This window comes from Bemisia tabaci, chromosome 9, assembly GCF_918797505.1.
Source record: "Bemisia tabaci chromosome 9, PGI_BMITA_v3".
NCBI classification, from domain to species: domain Eukaryota; kingdom Metazoa; phylum Arthropoda; class Insecta; order Hemiptera; family Aleyrodidae; genus Bemisia; species Bemisia tabaci.
The window spans coordinates 25,359,191-25,373,736 of NC_092801.1; the positions used below are offsets into that span (position 1 = coordinate 25,359,191).

The following is a 14,546-nucleotide window of genomic DNA, read 5'->3' on the forward strand; positions in this document are numbered from 1 at the left end:
GTCCCGCCCAGCGCCGGACGACCCTGTGATGAGCGAGCTGTACTTCTTCCTATTTCTCCTTGCATCCGTGGCAGGGTACGTTTTTGCCAAATGGGGCGGTTGCGAAATCCTTTCTCAAGAGGTGCGTAAAATATAAAAATGCCCGAATTATTTAGGATTTTATTTAATAAATTTAGTTTGTATTTTATTCAATAGAATTTTAGCAGAGAGAGAGGTGTTCAGGTTGACAAGAAACCCAACAGGTTTCGAACGGAAAAAATCTCGCGGCATCAGGTTTCCTGATGTTACGCGAAGTTGCTTGCTATACATCATTCGAACTGGTTTTTGTTGGTTTTTTTCTCTACAAAAAAAAAAAAAAAAAAAAAAAAAAAAAAAAAAAAAAAAAAAATACAATTACACAACAAAAATTTGATGAAAGGGTATATCACACTGAAAAGAAAAATCTCGGTGTATTCACTAAGAAAAGGGTGAAATTACCAAGAATTCAGGGTTATATTTGATCCCAGTTTTTTCTTGGTAAAAGTACCATTCATGGAATTGGTAATTTTACCGAGAAACATCGGTAAAATTATTGAACTTTCTCAGTAATTTTACTGGACCTTGGTAAAAACGCCAATATTTTTTATCGACGGTGGTAGAATTACCGAGAGAAAATGGCAAAGTTAGCGGGCATTGATTACCAATAAAAGTGGTATTCTTACCTAAAAAAAACAGTAAAAATACCGGTATTTAGGTAAGCTTACCGGTCTGTCTTGGTAAAATTACCAATAATTGGTAAAAAACGTGAGATGGTAAAGGTACCAACGGACCTTGGCAAAAACGCCGATTTCAGTGTATCACATGTAAATATGAATGTTGGTTAAAGTGAAAATAACTGGACCACATAATCGAATATAATTACCTACTGCACTTACATTTTTTCTGATTTTAAGTCTCATCAGATTATTTGCATGGCATCTTATTTGGGGTATTCTGTGTGAATCAAGAGCCAACATGACAACATGAGGCTCCAATCTGTTTCCACAGTATTCATTGCTTATGCCGGCCTTCTTTGGCACTGAAGAGGAGTAGAGAAGGTAAGAGGGATAGGAGTGGGGATATAATCATATATGAGCTCAACAAGGAGGTCTCGCTGTGGGTGAGGGGGAAACTACCCTCCCCCCGGGGGGTGAGGAGGGTCGAAATAAAATTAAAGACTGCAGGAGCACAAAGGGCGTGTGTCTTTTTGGAAATGCAGTTGGGCGACTTGAATCAAGTCCTGCGGAGCTATATTAGAGGCGAGCTTGCCAGATTGGAAGAAGGGGTTTATTACGGTAGTATCAGTCAGGAGAAACCATGAAAGTATGTAAATTTTATGTAAAAAGAAACAAAAAAGCAACACCTTTGAAAGTTGGAAAATTTTGCCAAAATCGAAAGGGTTTGCTTGTGTTTGTTTAAAGGGAAGACCTTGCTGATCCCGAATCTCAAGCCATGTCAAGATTTTTTACAAATGAGAAACCTATATTCTGTAACAAGATTCTGATATCTGAGGCTTTGTGAGTCAAAAATTTTAACTGGTCAGAAGCTATGGTTTTGTCATGTAAATTAAAAGTTTTTTCCTTTGGCCAATCAGAAAACAGAATTTTTCACCTTTTTATTATAATTTTTATCGCACGAAGTCTAGTTTTTTGGAGGCATAATTAGAAGAGGAAACGTTCTTTACTATAATATAACCACTACAAATAGCATAAAACTTTGACCTTGCGCATCAACGTAATAAATTCAAATGAAATTGAGCAGAATAATCCCAACCCATATTCTTGCAAAGGAATATTAAAATCAACCGATCATGTATTTTCTTCTATTAGAAAACTACAAAATCGACAAATGAATATTCAGTGCGCGTGAAAAACTTATTGTCAAAACGCATCTTGGTGGTGAAACCATAGGAACGCGTATCATAGTTTGCGACATTGCTTACTGACGAGTTGATACAACTATACGTACTCAATGGACGCGCGTGTTGCATATGCAAAAATGGAAGGCGCTCCGGTCACTCTAGTCCATGAAGCAGAGCTAGCAGCCTCTCGTGGCGTACCATTATGAATAATGTGGCAAGATGAATTTCTCTAATAAATAAAAACTAAAGCAAAAGAACAGAAAAGGGTATTTTCGCACCACTTTCATACGCCAGGATATTATATCCCACGGCATATCAAGTCGAGTTACCAGTGTATCGCTAAAATGAGAGAATTTGAAAAACTGCAAATGTGATACGCGTTCCTGGAGTATCACCGTGAACCTTCATTCTTTCACAAGAATAGAACTTTAGAGACTTTTCTCTTCCATTCACTCGATATGAGTTCCTTTTTTGCCCCTGAATTTGGTCCAAATAAAATATTTACAAAATATTACGACAGATCCCGGGCTTCCTTTCCCTGTAAAATCTTCGACATCCCGATAAAAGGCCTTTCGCAGCATACTGCTCAATAAATGCTGCGGAACGGACGGTGATAGCGGAATTTATTGAATTTTAATGCAACGAACGTCAATATTTCACTTCAAAATGGAGATGTATCTGCTGGAGGCCTTATCTGTATCTACTAAGCGCGGGACTTTTCTGTCTTTATGTCGCGTGCCAACCCATAAATCCTTTTCAAAGGTAGAGCCCCTGGCGTCTAGGATCGGACGGATTCAGATTTCACTCCGCGCTACTCTGCCATGCTAAAGGAAGAACGCCGTATGAGCCTTCAGACGTTGCCAAGTTTCCTCGGATGAAAATCGAATTTACTGGGAAAATTGTTAATAGCTATTTTTGTCCAAAATTTTCAGACATTTTCATGCGCAATTTGATCTATAATACCTAAACATTTCAAAGAGAAATGTGCATGATTGCCGTCAAAAATACGTGTTTTTTCAAGGGAAATTTGGCAACTACCGAAGGTTCATACGGCGCTCTTCCTTAGCACGGCAGTTTTGCTGACTGTTGCAATACGGTAAGGAATTTTTGACCAATCTACCAACCGCGTGCCAGCGGACTTGGACCAGAACGACATCCCTGTTAATTAGAAGCAATTTTAATCGACATCTAATTTATAGCCCGGCCATAACGCGACGACGCGACGCCGCAAAGACTGCAGTCCGCTTCGAGGTTGCTCGAAAAGTGAGGAAAAGTTTCCGGCTTTGAGCCGTCCTCTCTCTCTCTATCTCTCCCCCTGTATATCCTATCTCCCTCTCTCTCCCCCTTCTAATCCTCGCAAGGACAAAAGGACGCCGAAAGAGAACTTCATCAGTGGACGGATCAGGATGATGGGACTGTCTAGTGCTCATGGACTATGCGAGCAAATTGGTATCGACGTGGAGAGAAAACGAAATCTTTTCTGTGTATCTTCAGATTAGATTAGATTAGAGTTTTTCCCAGCTCCAAACGGAGGATTTAATTAGAAATCTAAAACTTTTACCGTTTTTTTTTATTATAAAGAGAAATATTATTTTTTTACGCCGCAAGGTTGCCAACAAGGATTTTTGAACGGGGGTTTCAGTTTCAGACACATTTTTAGGCCAGATCTCGAAGTTGAAGACCGCGCGCAAATTGCAAGAAAGCACCATGCACCATGTACTTATCAAAACGAGGAAAAGGTACATAGAAACACGCTAGTTGATAAAATCCCGTCTTGTTACGTGTGTTTTGGTGGGCTGGTTTTGGCCATGTTGAACATTGTTTAGTGTCTTGGTACGCAGGGGTTGGTTGGAACGGCTCCTCTTACAAAATGCTCGCCTGTCCCGTAGTATCATTTTTGAATGGACAGCTTACAAAACACCTTATAATTATTTGCAAATCGTGAAGTTGGGAGTGTATTTCGAACTTTCCCGATGCGTTCAAAGTGATTTTTCAGCCATTGTCTGTAAGGAACAACTCTTCTTTCGGCTCCAGCTGAAGTTCGCAACAGACCCATTGCTTCCTACGAAAGGTGCCTCCCCTCTCACCCCCCAAAATGGAAATTTGCAGTAACCTTGCAAATAAAATGAAACAAAATGTGCTAAGACGTTGAAGGCCTGGCGACTCTTCATAGCCTCTAATTACACCCTCTTGCGGTAGAATCCGGATATTATCCACCGTTGCCAAATTACCGCAAAATTCTGGTTTTTTTGTTCCCCCCTCATATTTATGGTGGGATATACGCTTCCTGCATGCGAAATTTTAAGGCCTCTTTGTGACAAGAATGCAGTTGACTTTTTGAATCGTGATAATTGAAATTGGGGAGCTTTTAGAGTCTTACAGTTTTAGGTCTTACGGACCATACTTCAGTTCAGGTAACTAAAAACCGGAACTCGGAACTAATTTGGAACTAACTCGGGATAAGAAGACACATTTTTTGTCAGATAGAGGATGAGTTGTCGAGATCGTTTAATTTTTTTAAAGATTTTGTTTCAACTTACTAAGTGTACACTAAGGTTTTGAAATTCACTAAAAATTCATTGTAAAATAAGAAAACAAATATCATCCTGAACACAAAAAGGACATGACTAAAAATTATAGTTTTTGATTACCATCCCTCGCGAGCATTATTCCAAATTCGAGAAAAATGTTATTTTTCATACAGCAAGGATCCGCTTTTCGGCGCCGCATAGCCCTGGTAAAAATTGGCGATAGGAGCTGCGTTTCAAAATGCCATAGAAGTTCTTATAGCCGACTGAAGAGGGCGATAGAAAATCATATAGCTGGCTGTAGAAAGTGGGAAAAATACTACGGCCGGGCTACACGAAGCGATAAAAAATTATACAGCCGGGCTATAGTTCCTATCGCCGGGCTTTACACTCTATCGCCTGGCTGTTGCTTTTTCGCCATCGGCTATAAAAGGCTATAAGAAATTGTGTAGAAATTATTGTGCTTTGTAATCTAAAGTTTGTACGGAATCACCCTAATATTTACAAAACGCACGTTATATTTTCCTTCACTACATATTTTTTTCATCAATTAAAATGAGAATAATTCATACAGAGTGTGCAAACATTTCAAAGTCATGAGTTGAATAACGCTGACTCCGCGAGATTAAATATAAGAGCCCAACACAAAGCGGAGCAGCGGCGCACTGGCGCCTACAAACCTAACTGGGATACTTCACGCATTGCGCAATGCGTGAAGTATCCCTGTTGGGTTTGTAGGCGCCAATGCGCGTTCAGCGCTGGCTGCCCGCCCGCCGCGCTTGAAGCAACTATTTCACACCAGAGGTATTGCACAGTATCATACGAAATTGAAGGCGCTCCAACATATTCGGAATGACAGGCATCCTTCAAAAGTACGGAGCTTTCCTCGCAAAATAAATCAAGATACTGCGGCCCAAAAAGAGAGCGGTAGTCCAACAACTCACCAAGTCCTAGCATCGGTAATAAGTAACGTTTAGCAAACATTTTATCGCCAGGCTGTTGCTTAATCGCCATCGGCTATAAAAGGCGATAAGAAATTGTGTTGCCGGCTATAGAAGCTATTGGAAATCTTACAGCTGGCTGTAGGTCTATGGTATTTTGGAACACAGATTCTACTGCCGATTTTTACCAGGGAGTGGACCGAGTCAATCAGAGAGGTCGGACATGTTTTTTTTTTACTAAAACAGCAAATTTTGATGTTTAGTTCGTCAAATTTTACATTTTAAGGGGTATTTTAAGAGGAAAAATCCCACGAGGAAACCTATGGAACCATTTTTAAAATCTCAAAATTTCGTATGAACGAAGTTATAAGCTTTTAAAGTTTCCAAATTTTGCCCGACCTCTCCTATTGGCTCGATCCACTGTGTGTCGTTAGCGTGCCCAGTCGCCTGAACACTCTTAACCCACTCTCAACCCGAGTAAATTCCCTGAGATTAACCCACCAAAGATAAACAAACCACGTAAGAAGCAGTTTTTTCTGTGCATAAATTTCGAGGGTCCCGAAACGTTGCCGCGTGCTCAGGTCGGGCGCCTCGAGGAAGCTAAGCTACTATCATCGACGATATCGCAGGGACAGAGGCGTAAAATTCCGGGCCATTAACTTGCATCATTGCCAATTCGCTATTTTAATGGAGGATATTCGCATTATTTTAGGTTCTCAGCAATTAACAGGGTGATTCAGATGCTCGTAATGATAGTATCTTATTTTCTTCAAAAAAAGAAAGTGTGTAATATTTTAAAATATTTGTTGCAAAAATTTCAGATTTCTGTGTTATTGTCTAGAGAAGATATATGTATATACGACAACCGAATCATGCACATCACACAAGGTACCATCCTTAAATTACGTAACGCTAAATTTGCGATTTTTGGACACCCCCACTCCCCTGTAACGATCCGTAACGCTGTGCTAAACCCACCCAAAAAGTACGTTATGCTTGCCTGGACCCCCCCCCCCCCCCTGATTTCGATAACAAAAATCTAAATATCGCCTTACATTTACTGTGCGGATTGGCATTTCTTTTTAGCGAGGAAAATTGAAAGTACTGCAGAGAATGTTCTCGAGATTCTTTAAAAATTCCAAAGACAAGCGAACATTTTTTTTTACAGAAACTCGAAACAAAAAGCACTGAAACTTGTCATATAATAGCTTCATCATATTTCACCCGTGAACTTTTTAAAGCTCACAATATTCACTCTGAACTTTTTACCTTTGAGGAAAAACGGTTTTGGGTAAAACACGTGACACTACATTCAGCTATTGACTCTACCGCCTACAGTTGTTGCCTAGGTTTTCACGTCAAGCTGCCCTCTAAGAGCTTATTCACCCTGTATAGTTAAAAATCTTTGCCGCAAAATTGGCAACACCGATATCATAGAGCTTAATGATTTTATTTCCTCAGCCAATTACCGTTTAAGCTTTCTTAACTTGAAGTTTGCCGAGTCGGTGCGCGATAGTAGCGGGTGATCAAGCTTCTTAGTCTCGTAAAATGACTGGAATTGGATTTTGTACTCAACAACTTCGGTTTTAGCGACCGTCTTCAATCGTGTGGTTTCATTGCGGATAAAATTGCTACTATCAACTCAAATCAATGTCGTTTCATGGTTCAATGAATGATCAAGAAAAGTGTCTTAGTAATTACAACGCTTAACAAGATAGTTACCACTTTTACCTATCTATGTATTCACTCGTACCTCAAGACTATTGTCATGCTTCTGACACATTTACACAATCCATCTCCTAAAATAAACAATTTTCCATCGGACAAACGAACTATATCTTCGATTCCAAGACTTCGTTCGGATAAAAAAGAAATTTCGCAATTTTGAATACACTGCAATCGGTTTAATTTCATTTCCATCAAATGGACGTATTTCTACCAAACAGACCTATGTGCAAGTGAGAAATTTGGGGTGTGCTCGTTAGTTCTCTTTGCGTAAGAGTGAATTAAAATAATAAAGCGCCAGTGACGTCAGCGGCAATGATCAACGAGGAGCGCGACGGGGAGATGGTCGTCGGGGCGCTTTAACTCATGAGCCCTGTCCACAACGCTCTCTTGCCATGCCCGCGGCTCATGAGTTCCGCATTCAGTTGCCACATAGGTCTCTTTGATAGAATGTAAAATCCCGCTTTTCCAATTCCTCAAAAGGAATCACGCCCACAGCCACTTTTACATTGCTTCTTATGCAGCTTCCACGAGCATACCCCAAATTTCTCACCTGCACGTAGGTCTGTTTGGTAGAAATACGTCCAAATGCAGTTCACGCATGGGCGGCAGCTATTATTGCTAGTTTGACTTTAGCCTCTTCTTCTTATTGTTCAAAATCAGCGAACATCATAATGCAATGTCTGACGGTAGTAGCACTGAATATATTGGAATTTGGAGTGTAGCCGAGTGCTAGAAATAATGTAAAATTCCTTTAAAAAACTTACGTTTTATTGACAAACTTAAACCGAAACTTTTCGAAGCAAACGCTTCATCGTCAGGGTCACAAAATCGACATCACAGAGGCCATAATTTAAATTTCAAACAAGGTAACAGATTTCATTGATGGTAACAATTGATAACAAGCTATAAGATCAAATTACTCTTAATAATCAAAACATTGTCAATGTGTGCTGTTTCTCATCAGAGATGGCAGCACATTTTATGTGTTCAGCACATAAAATGTTCAACACATTCTTCTCGTTCTCTTTGATTAAAAAAAAGGAAACCTGGTTTATTCCCAATGCAGCATCGTGTCTGTAACTTATCCTAACGACACTCCGCATCCTACAGATGTCGCTGATGGCTTTTATGAAGCTGGCGGTACATTAGGAGCCACAGTCGATAATGTGCGTTGCGATGAATCGATCGATCTGCCGTTTAAACCCATAGAAAATGATCGATTATCTGGTATACCTCAGTATTCGATTTTTTACCACAGTTTCCAATGGCCGAAAATCGATATCCGCTAATTCACGCCTCGCCGTTGAATTAGAAATGCCGAGGGCCGAGTGCTGAGCAGCTGGGGCACTTTAACTTTGACCGCTCTCCATTCGGCCCTGCAAACGCGACTCGCGGGGTCCGCCCGCGGCCTTGGCGAGGGTGTATAAATCAAAGCAACGACCGGATATGCTTCCAACTAGTCATGACGTCATGACCATTTCCGCTCAACACTCTTCCGAAAAGCTCCTCGCCCTGATTTATGCCCCCGCGTTGCCTCGCGAATTCGACCGCGCTTAAAGGGAGGATACTACTCCATTGGGGGAGGGGGACTGCCCAGCCGAAATTGAATGGTTTCTAGTATCTTTTAGGTATATCACCTCATGGAACTTTTAAACCAATGGTTTCAAAATAGTATATTTTTGAAGCATGGACTATGGTTACAATTGGTCTTTCGGCTTTGTTAAAAATTTGACATGCATGTGTGGGTTAGAGTACTGCTTATGGACGGAGTAAACGGACAACGGCGTGATTATTGCAGTGGCGTGGCATGCTTTGCGATATATCGATTATTATGCCATTTAAACCCATGGTAAAGGATCGATTATTAAGGTGTTCACTGCGAACACCCTGTTTATCGATCCTTTTTCATAGGTTTAAATGGCATAATAATCGATTTATCGCAAAGCACACAACGCCACTGGATTATTGCAATGTGTACAACCTGTCGTTTGTTAAGTGCGTATTTGACTTAGTTTCTGCCAGTGGCGTACGGCGTGCTTTGCGATAAATCGATTGATCTGCCATTTAAACCTATGGAAAAATATCGATATACAGGGTGTTCGCAACGAACACCTTAATAATTGATTCTTCAGCATACCTTCAAATAGGGAAATATTGATAATCGATCATTCACGCCACGCCACTGATTTCTGGATAAATTTACTCATTTTTGCGGAAGAACGCTCCTATTAACATTCATGGCCATTTTGACTTGATATTGGAATCTGAGGACCTGGCAGTGACAATTTTCGTTTTCAAAGGTTATGTCTGTTCTTTTGGGCCTATTTTCACAGGTAGTCTACCTACACATACACTCTAGTTTTTGCATGCAATGTACTCATAGTTCAATTACCAATTACGTAGGGCGTTAAAGCATCTCCCCAATTGCAGCTAACATACAACTGTATTCAACTCAGTGACGGTCTTACTTAACGCTATTCTAAACATTAAAAACCGTACTTCCGTTCGAACTGAAAATGTTTGTTGATACATTTTGATATTTTACACGGAGTCGGCAAATATTAAAGGGTGCTTACATTGCGAGCCCGATGCAGTATCAATGACTCTCAGAAGTCAAGGAGAGAGATTTCGTTTGCTAACGGTCCATCTGCACCCTCATAACAATTGAAAGTGGACAAGTCTCATTCTGGAGCAGCGCGAAGTTGTCTCCAATTGCAAAAGTTTCCGCCGAAGCGTTTCATCGTCCCACACTGCTCCTTTTCTACATTCGTCTGCCGACGCGACTGTTCCGAGCGGTGGGATCCGGGTGATTAAACTCCAAATTATTTCTTCCGAACGAGAGTTCAACCTGGGGTCGTTCATTTTTATTACCCTTTAAATTGATTTTCGGGAACCGAGCGTGCAGAGCAATTAGAGTGGCGTCACGTGGCGCTTTAAGACCTCATAAGTTCGTTTCGAATACCGAAGGCGTAATGCCTTGTTTTCTTCTCGATCACTCAAGTGTACACTGAAAAAAAGATTCGTGGATTTTACCATTCCTTCACGCTGTATTTCACACAGCGACAATTCAGAGTCAATTCTGCGAAAAGAAAGGTAAACGTTACTATATACTGGTATACAGGTAACAATTCCTCTGGCAGAATTGACTCAAAGATTGGTAGAATTTACCATTGCTTCACGCTGTGTGAAATACATGAAGCACTGTCAGTGTTTGTAATTGAAAAATAATGACATGATTAAACCATTTGTCACTAATGTTTCCTGTTAATTTTTTGGTTTCAGGTAAGGTATGAATTCATAATCCATATGCTGAAACCGGCCATATCTATAACAACACCACAAATCAATTTGCGTAAGTCCAATCAAATCATCTAACAAATAATAGTGGCTGTCCGAGAAATAATGGACTTTTACAGAAAAAAGCCCAAAATTGAGTTGTTGGCACCACAGCTAGCATGGTCAAATACCCTTCGAAACTAACATGCCAAGAACGCAAAGAAAATCAAATAAAGCTGATCGCGCTAGTAAAAGTGAATCAGACTGACGTCAGGCTATGTTTCATAAACTATCCTGAGTCTGACTAATTCAGACTGACATCAGTCTGACTCAGGGTGATTAATGAAACATAGCCTGACGTCAGGCTAAATCACTTTTACTGGGGGAAACTCTTAATCTAATAATATTTGGAGAAAGCTTTTTAAAATTGTACCATGCTATACTTAAGGGGCAACATCCCAAATTTTAATGCAATTTTACGCCCTCTGTTGACATAAATTAACTAAATCGCTCGTAACTTATTCCGTGGGACATTAAATAATTTTTAAACTCTAATTCCAATTTCTCAAATCACCTTGTTGAAACTAGGGGGCATGCCCTATGGCCACCAAAGAGCGCTAGAAAGCGGCTTTCATGTATGCATGGTTTGTCCATTCTGTGTTGAATTGTTTTGTGTATTTACAATTTGTAAAAAAACTCTAGCGACAAAACCTGTTATCAAAAATCAAAACAAGACTGCATTATTCACCATTTAAATCCGGATCAAAGATACATAAACTGAACGATTTTCATGAGTGCCTTCTCTCGATATATAGCAGAAACTGTCATAAAGAAGAATGCATTCTCTTAATCGAGAATAAATTTCTGCAAAAACCGCGCTTTCTCACTGCCCGGAATAAATGGTTACCCCCGCCTTCTGGCTTCATCGCCTTAAACTAGCGATAAATCAATGGACGTGTGTTGCAGCGGCATTCCATTGCTTCTTCAGGGATGATGCATCGATTCTATGCTCAGCATTCCCATATTCTTTGGTTTATGATACTTTACAGCTATTCATTCCCGCAGCTGCAAAATCTCAAGGAAAGATAGAATTATATATGCTCAAAAAAACTGCTTTCAAATTTCTTCAATCAAAATAAAGAATAATGAGACAAGCAAATATTTTTTGTACTCCTATACTCCGATAATTCATTCTAGTATAGTTCCTTGTAGCTTAAGTACATTCAAATAGAATACATATTGCAATTGAATCAGTGAGCTTGAAAACACACCAACTCTGGCTGCTCAAGGTTGGGAAAATTTGCAAAGTTTCGATCCTCAAAATGTATTTTTTCTTATTGTCTGACGTTATTTTACATGTAAAGTAAGTGAAAGAATCAAGATGGCGGATCTTCTGTCACAGTCTAAAAATGCGTAAACTTATTTGGCGTGAACTTAAAAGTTGTGGTTTCATACAGCCATATTCATAGTCAAATCATACTCCCAATATTTCAACTCGTTCTTTATTTTCGGCAGTGCTGCCATTTTATTTTCTCAAAATATTTACCAAAATAATTCCGATTTCCGGAAATATATTCTGATTTGCCAAAGTTTCAAGAGAAATTCCGATTTTTCGAAAATTCCGGGGAAAAATTCCGAAATACCCCCGGCTTCGTTCCGAAGAACGTTAAATTTGATCAAAAAGTCCCTAAATGCCACTGAAAAAAAAATTATGGTAACATCTACTATTAATATACTTGATTTCTTACACAGTGACGCTATTTAGTTAAAATTACCAGAACTATAGTGGTATTCGCCAGAACTCTAGTGACACTTACTAAAATATGGTAAATGCTACCAAAAAACCTGATGTTTATTACCATACTCGGATCACTGTATCGATTATGGTAAAATCTACTATACTCTTCTTTCAGTATGTGATCAAATAAATGGGCAAACAGGCAAAAAACCGCCAATCTCGAGAAATTCCGAGAATAGCTGAAAATTCCGGAGACTCAGAAGATCCCGGGAAGAGTTCCAATTATTTGAAAAGTTCCGAATTCCGAAATTAATTCCGGGAAATGGCACCACTGATTTTCGGCCTCATCCTATATAGCTGCGGGAGTTGGCATTGTAGGCGCGGCCACCAGTTGCGGAACTTCACAGTTCTCTTCCGCGGGGTTCCACTCCGGAGTCTGAGTCCGCGGGGGGGGGGGGGGCGAAAAGGGCACCGCGTACCCGGCGCAGCGCCCCCCGCTGCTAGCTCCGGAGTTTTGGACCGCGATTTATTTTTATGCACACGTTCTTCCGCGCCATTGACTCCTCCGCTGCAGGTAGCATAAATCTATGGTCGTCCAACCCCCTGTTGCCACGTTGCACCCCGTAGAATCAAATTGAGATGTTGCATGTGCGAGGGATTTTCAATTTGACCATGGTTCCTATGTAAAAGTTTGCGAGAAACACGATGGTGCCACTGATTTTCTCTGAAATCATCTCCCAAGCTCAAAAATAGCACTCAAAGTGAGGCCAAAATGGAGGGGATATCCCACCCTACCCTGAGAGTCCACCTCTACATCAAGACAAACTCTCCATTCAAAGATAGGGAGCAAATACATTGACAGGGCTGCCACTTTATTTGGGGACTCCAAAACTGAAAACACGGCATCACTGCTAATGTATTTGCTCCCTATCTTTGCATGGAGAATTTGTTTTGATGTAGAGGTGGACTCTCAGGGTAGGGTGGGATATCCCCTCCATTTTAGCCTCACTTTGAGAGCTTTTTTTGAGCTTGGGAGATGATTTCAGAGAAAACCAGTGGCACCATCGTGTTTCTCGCAAACTTTTACATAAGAATCAATGGTCAAATCGCAAATCCCTCACACATGCAACATCTCCATTACTATGGGGCCATCCAAGTATTACGTAAAGCATTTTGGCCAACTTTTTTACCTCCCCTCACCCTTGTAAGGTACCCGTAAGAAATCTCTGACCCCCCCCCCCCCTGTTAAATTACGTAAGATTTGCCGGGACCCCCCCACCCATTTTTTTTTTTCAGAAAAAAAACGGAGAGAGCCTAGTAAAATAGCTGGAATAAATTTAAGGATTTTACCTCTCACCTATGGAATAATACCTCTCTGTGTTGTTACAAGCAAGCTTTGAGACCAAACGTGATTATAATCACTGGCGAATCCAGCAAATCGACAACACTGTTTTTCTCCATTTAAACCTATGGCAATGTATCGATTCTCGGAGGGGCCAGGTGCCCCGACAAGAATCGATTATTTAACGTTGGTTTAAAAGGAGGGAATCCGTTGTTGCCAAATCGTTGGATCCGCCCTTGATTATAATCTAGCAAATTCACACTTTTACCTACACGGATTGAGAATGACTGATCAGAATCGACCTAACCAACAAAAACTTAGGCGGGTGTGTTTGTCCTGCAACTGAATTTTCATATTTATCAATCATCAATAATTTCAAATTTGATCTATAAAACAAATACATTAGAATAAGTAGGACTTAAACTGATTTGCCCACCTTCAAAGCATATATCCTGTAAAACTGTAAACGTAAACATTGTTACAATTCGGTCATTCTAATTATAATCAAAAAGGATGTATACTATTTGGAACAAGCTATACAAAAAAATTCCAAGGTATATCGGATCGAATTGAGAATAAAAGACATGTAATTTTAATTCTTTAAGATGCAGAGTTAGAGATACAGTCCTATGCCTATTTTCATGTTCAACACATCTTTTCTTGACTTTCATTTTTCACAAAGGAAAATGCGCGGCTGGTTAAGGTAAAGAATCCTCAAGCTCATTTTCCCCTCAAAATCTGCCCCCGTTCCATTCTGTTAAGTCTAATTGGCATCCCAACGAAAGTTTGCATAATTGATCCTCTTGAAACGTGCATCCAAAGCACGAGGAAGTTCAGTTTTCTGCATCCCTTCATAATAACCTCATTCGAACGTAATCTCCTTTAGATTGACTCTCTCATGTGTCTATTAATTTTTTCCGTGTGACCTCGAAACCGCTCCGAGGGTCGAAAACGAGTGTTCGGATGTGGAACACAAGGCTTAGAGGCATCCCCGCAAAATTGAAAAAGTCAACCCAACGGAAGAGAGCTTTTAAATTATTGAAGGCGTGTTTATGGCTAATTAGATTGCATGAATGGGTTTCTGCTTAGTTTGGACGTTTAATATTCGCCGAGA

At 40.2% G+C, this 14,546-nt stretch overlaps 1 protein-coding gene across 1 annotated transcript in view; it reads right to left on the reverse strand.

Moving 5' to 3' along the window:
• Positions 1-212: 212 nt before the first annotated feature.
• Positions 213-14,546, reverse strand: part of LOC109037765 (cathepsin B-like cysteine proteinase 4) — a 35,985-nt gene continuing 21,651 nt past the window's right edge. The window contains exon 7 of the mRNA XM_072304132.1: positions 213-340. Coding sequence (XP_072160233.1) covers positions 309-340 — 32 coding nt within the window. The 3' untranslated portion in view covers positions 213-308. The remainder of the gene's footprint in view (positions 341-14,546) is intronic.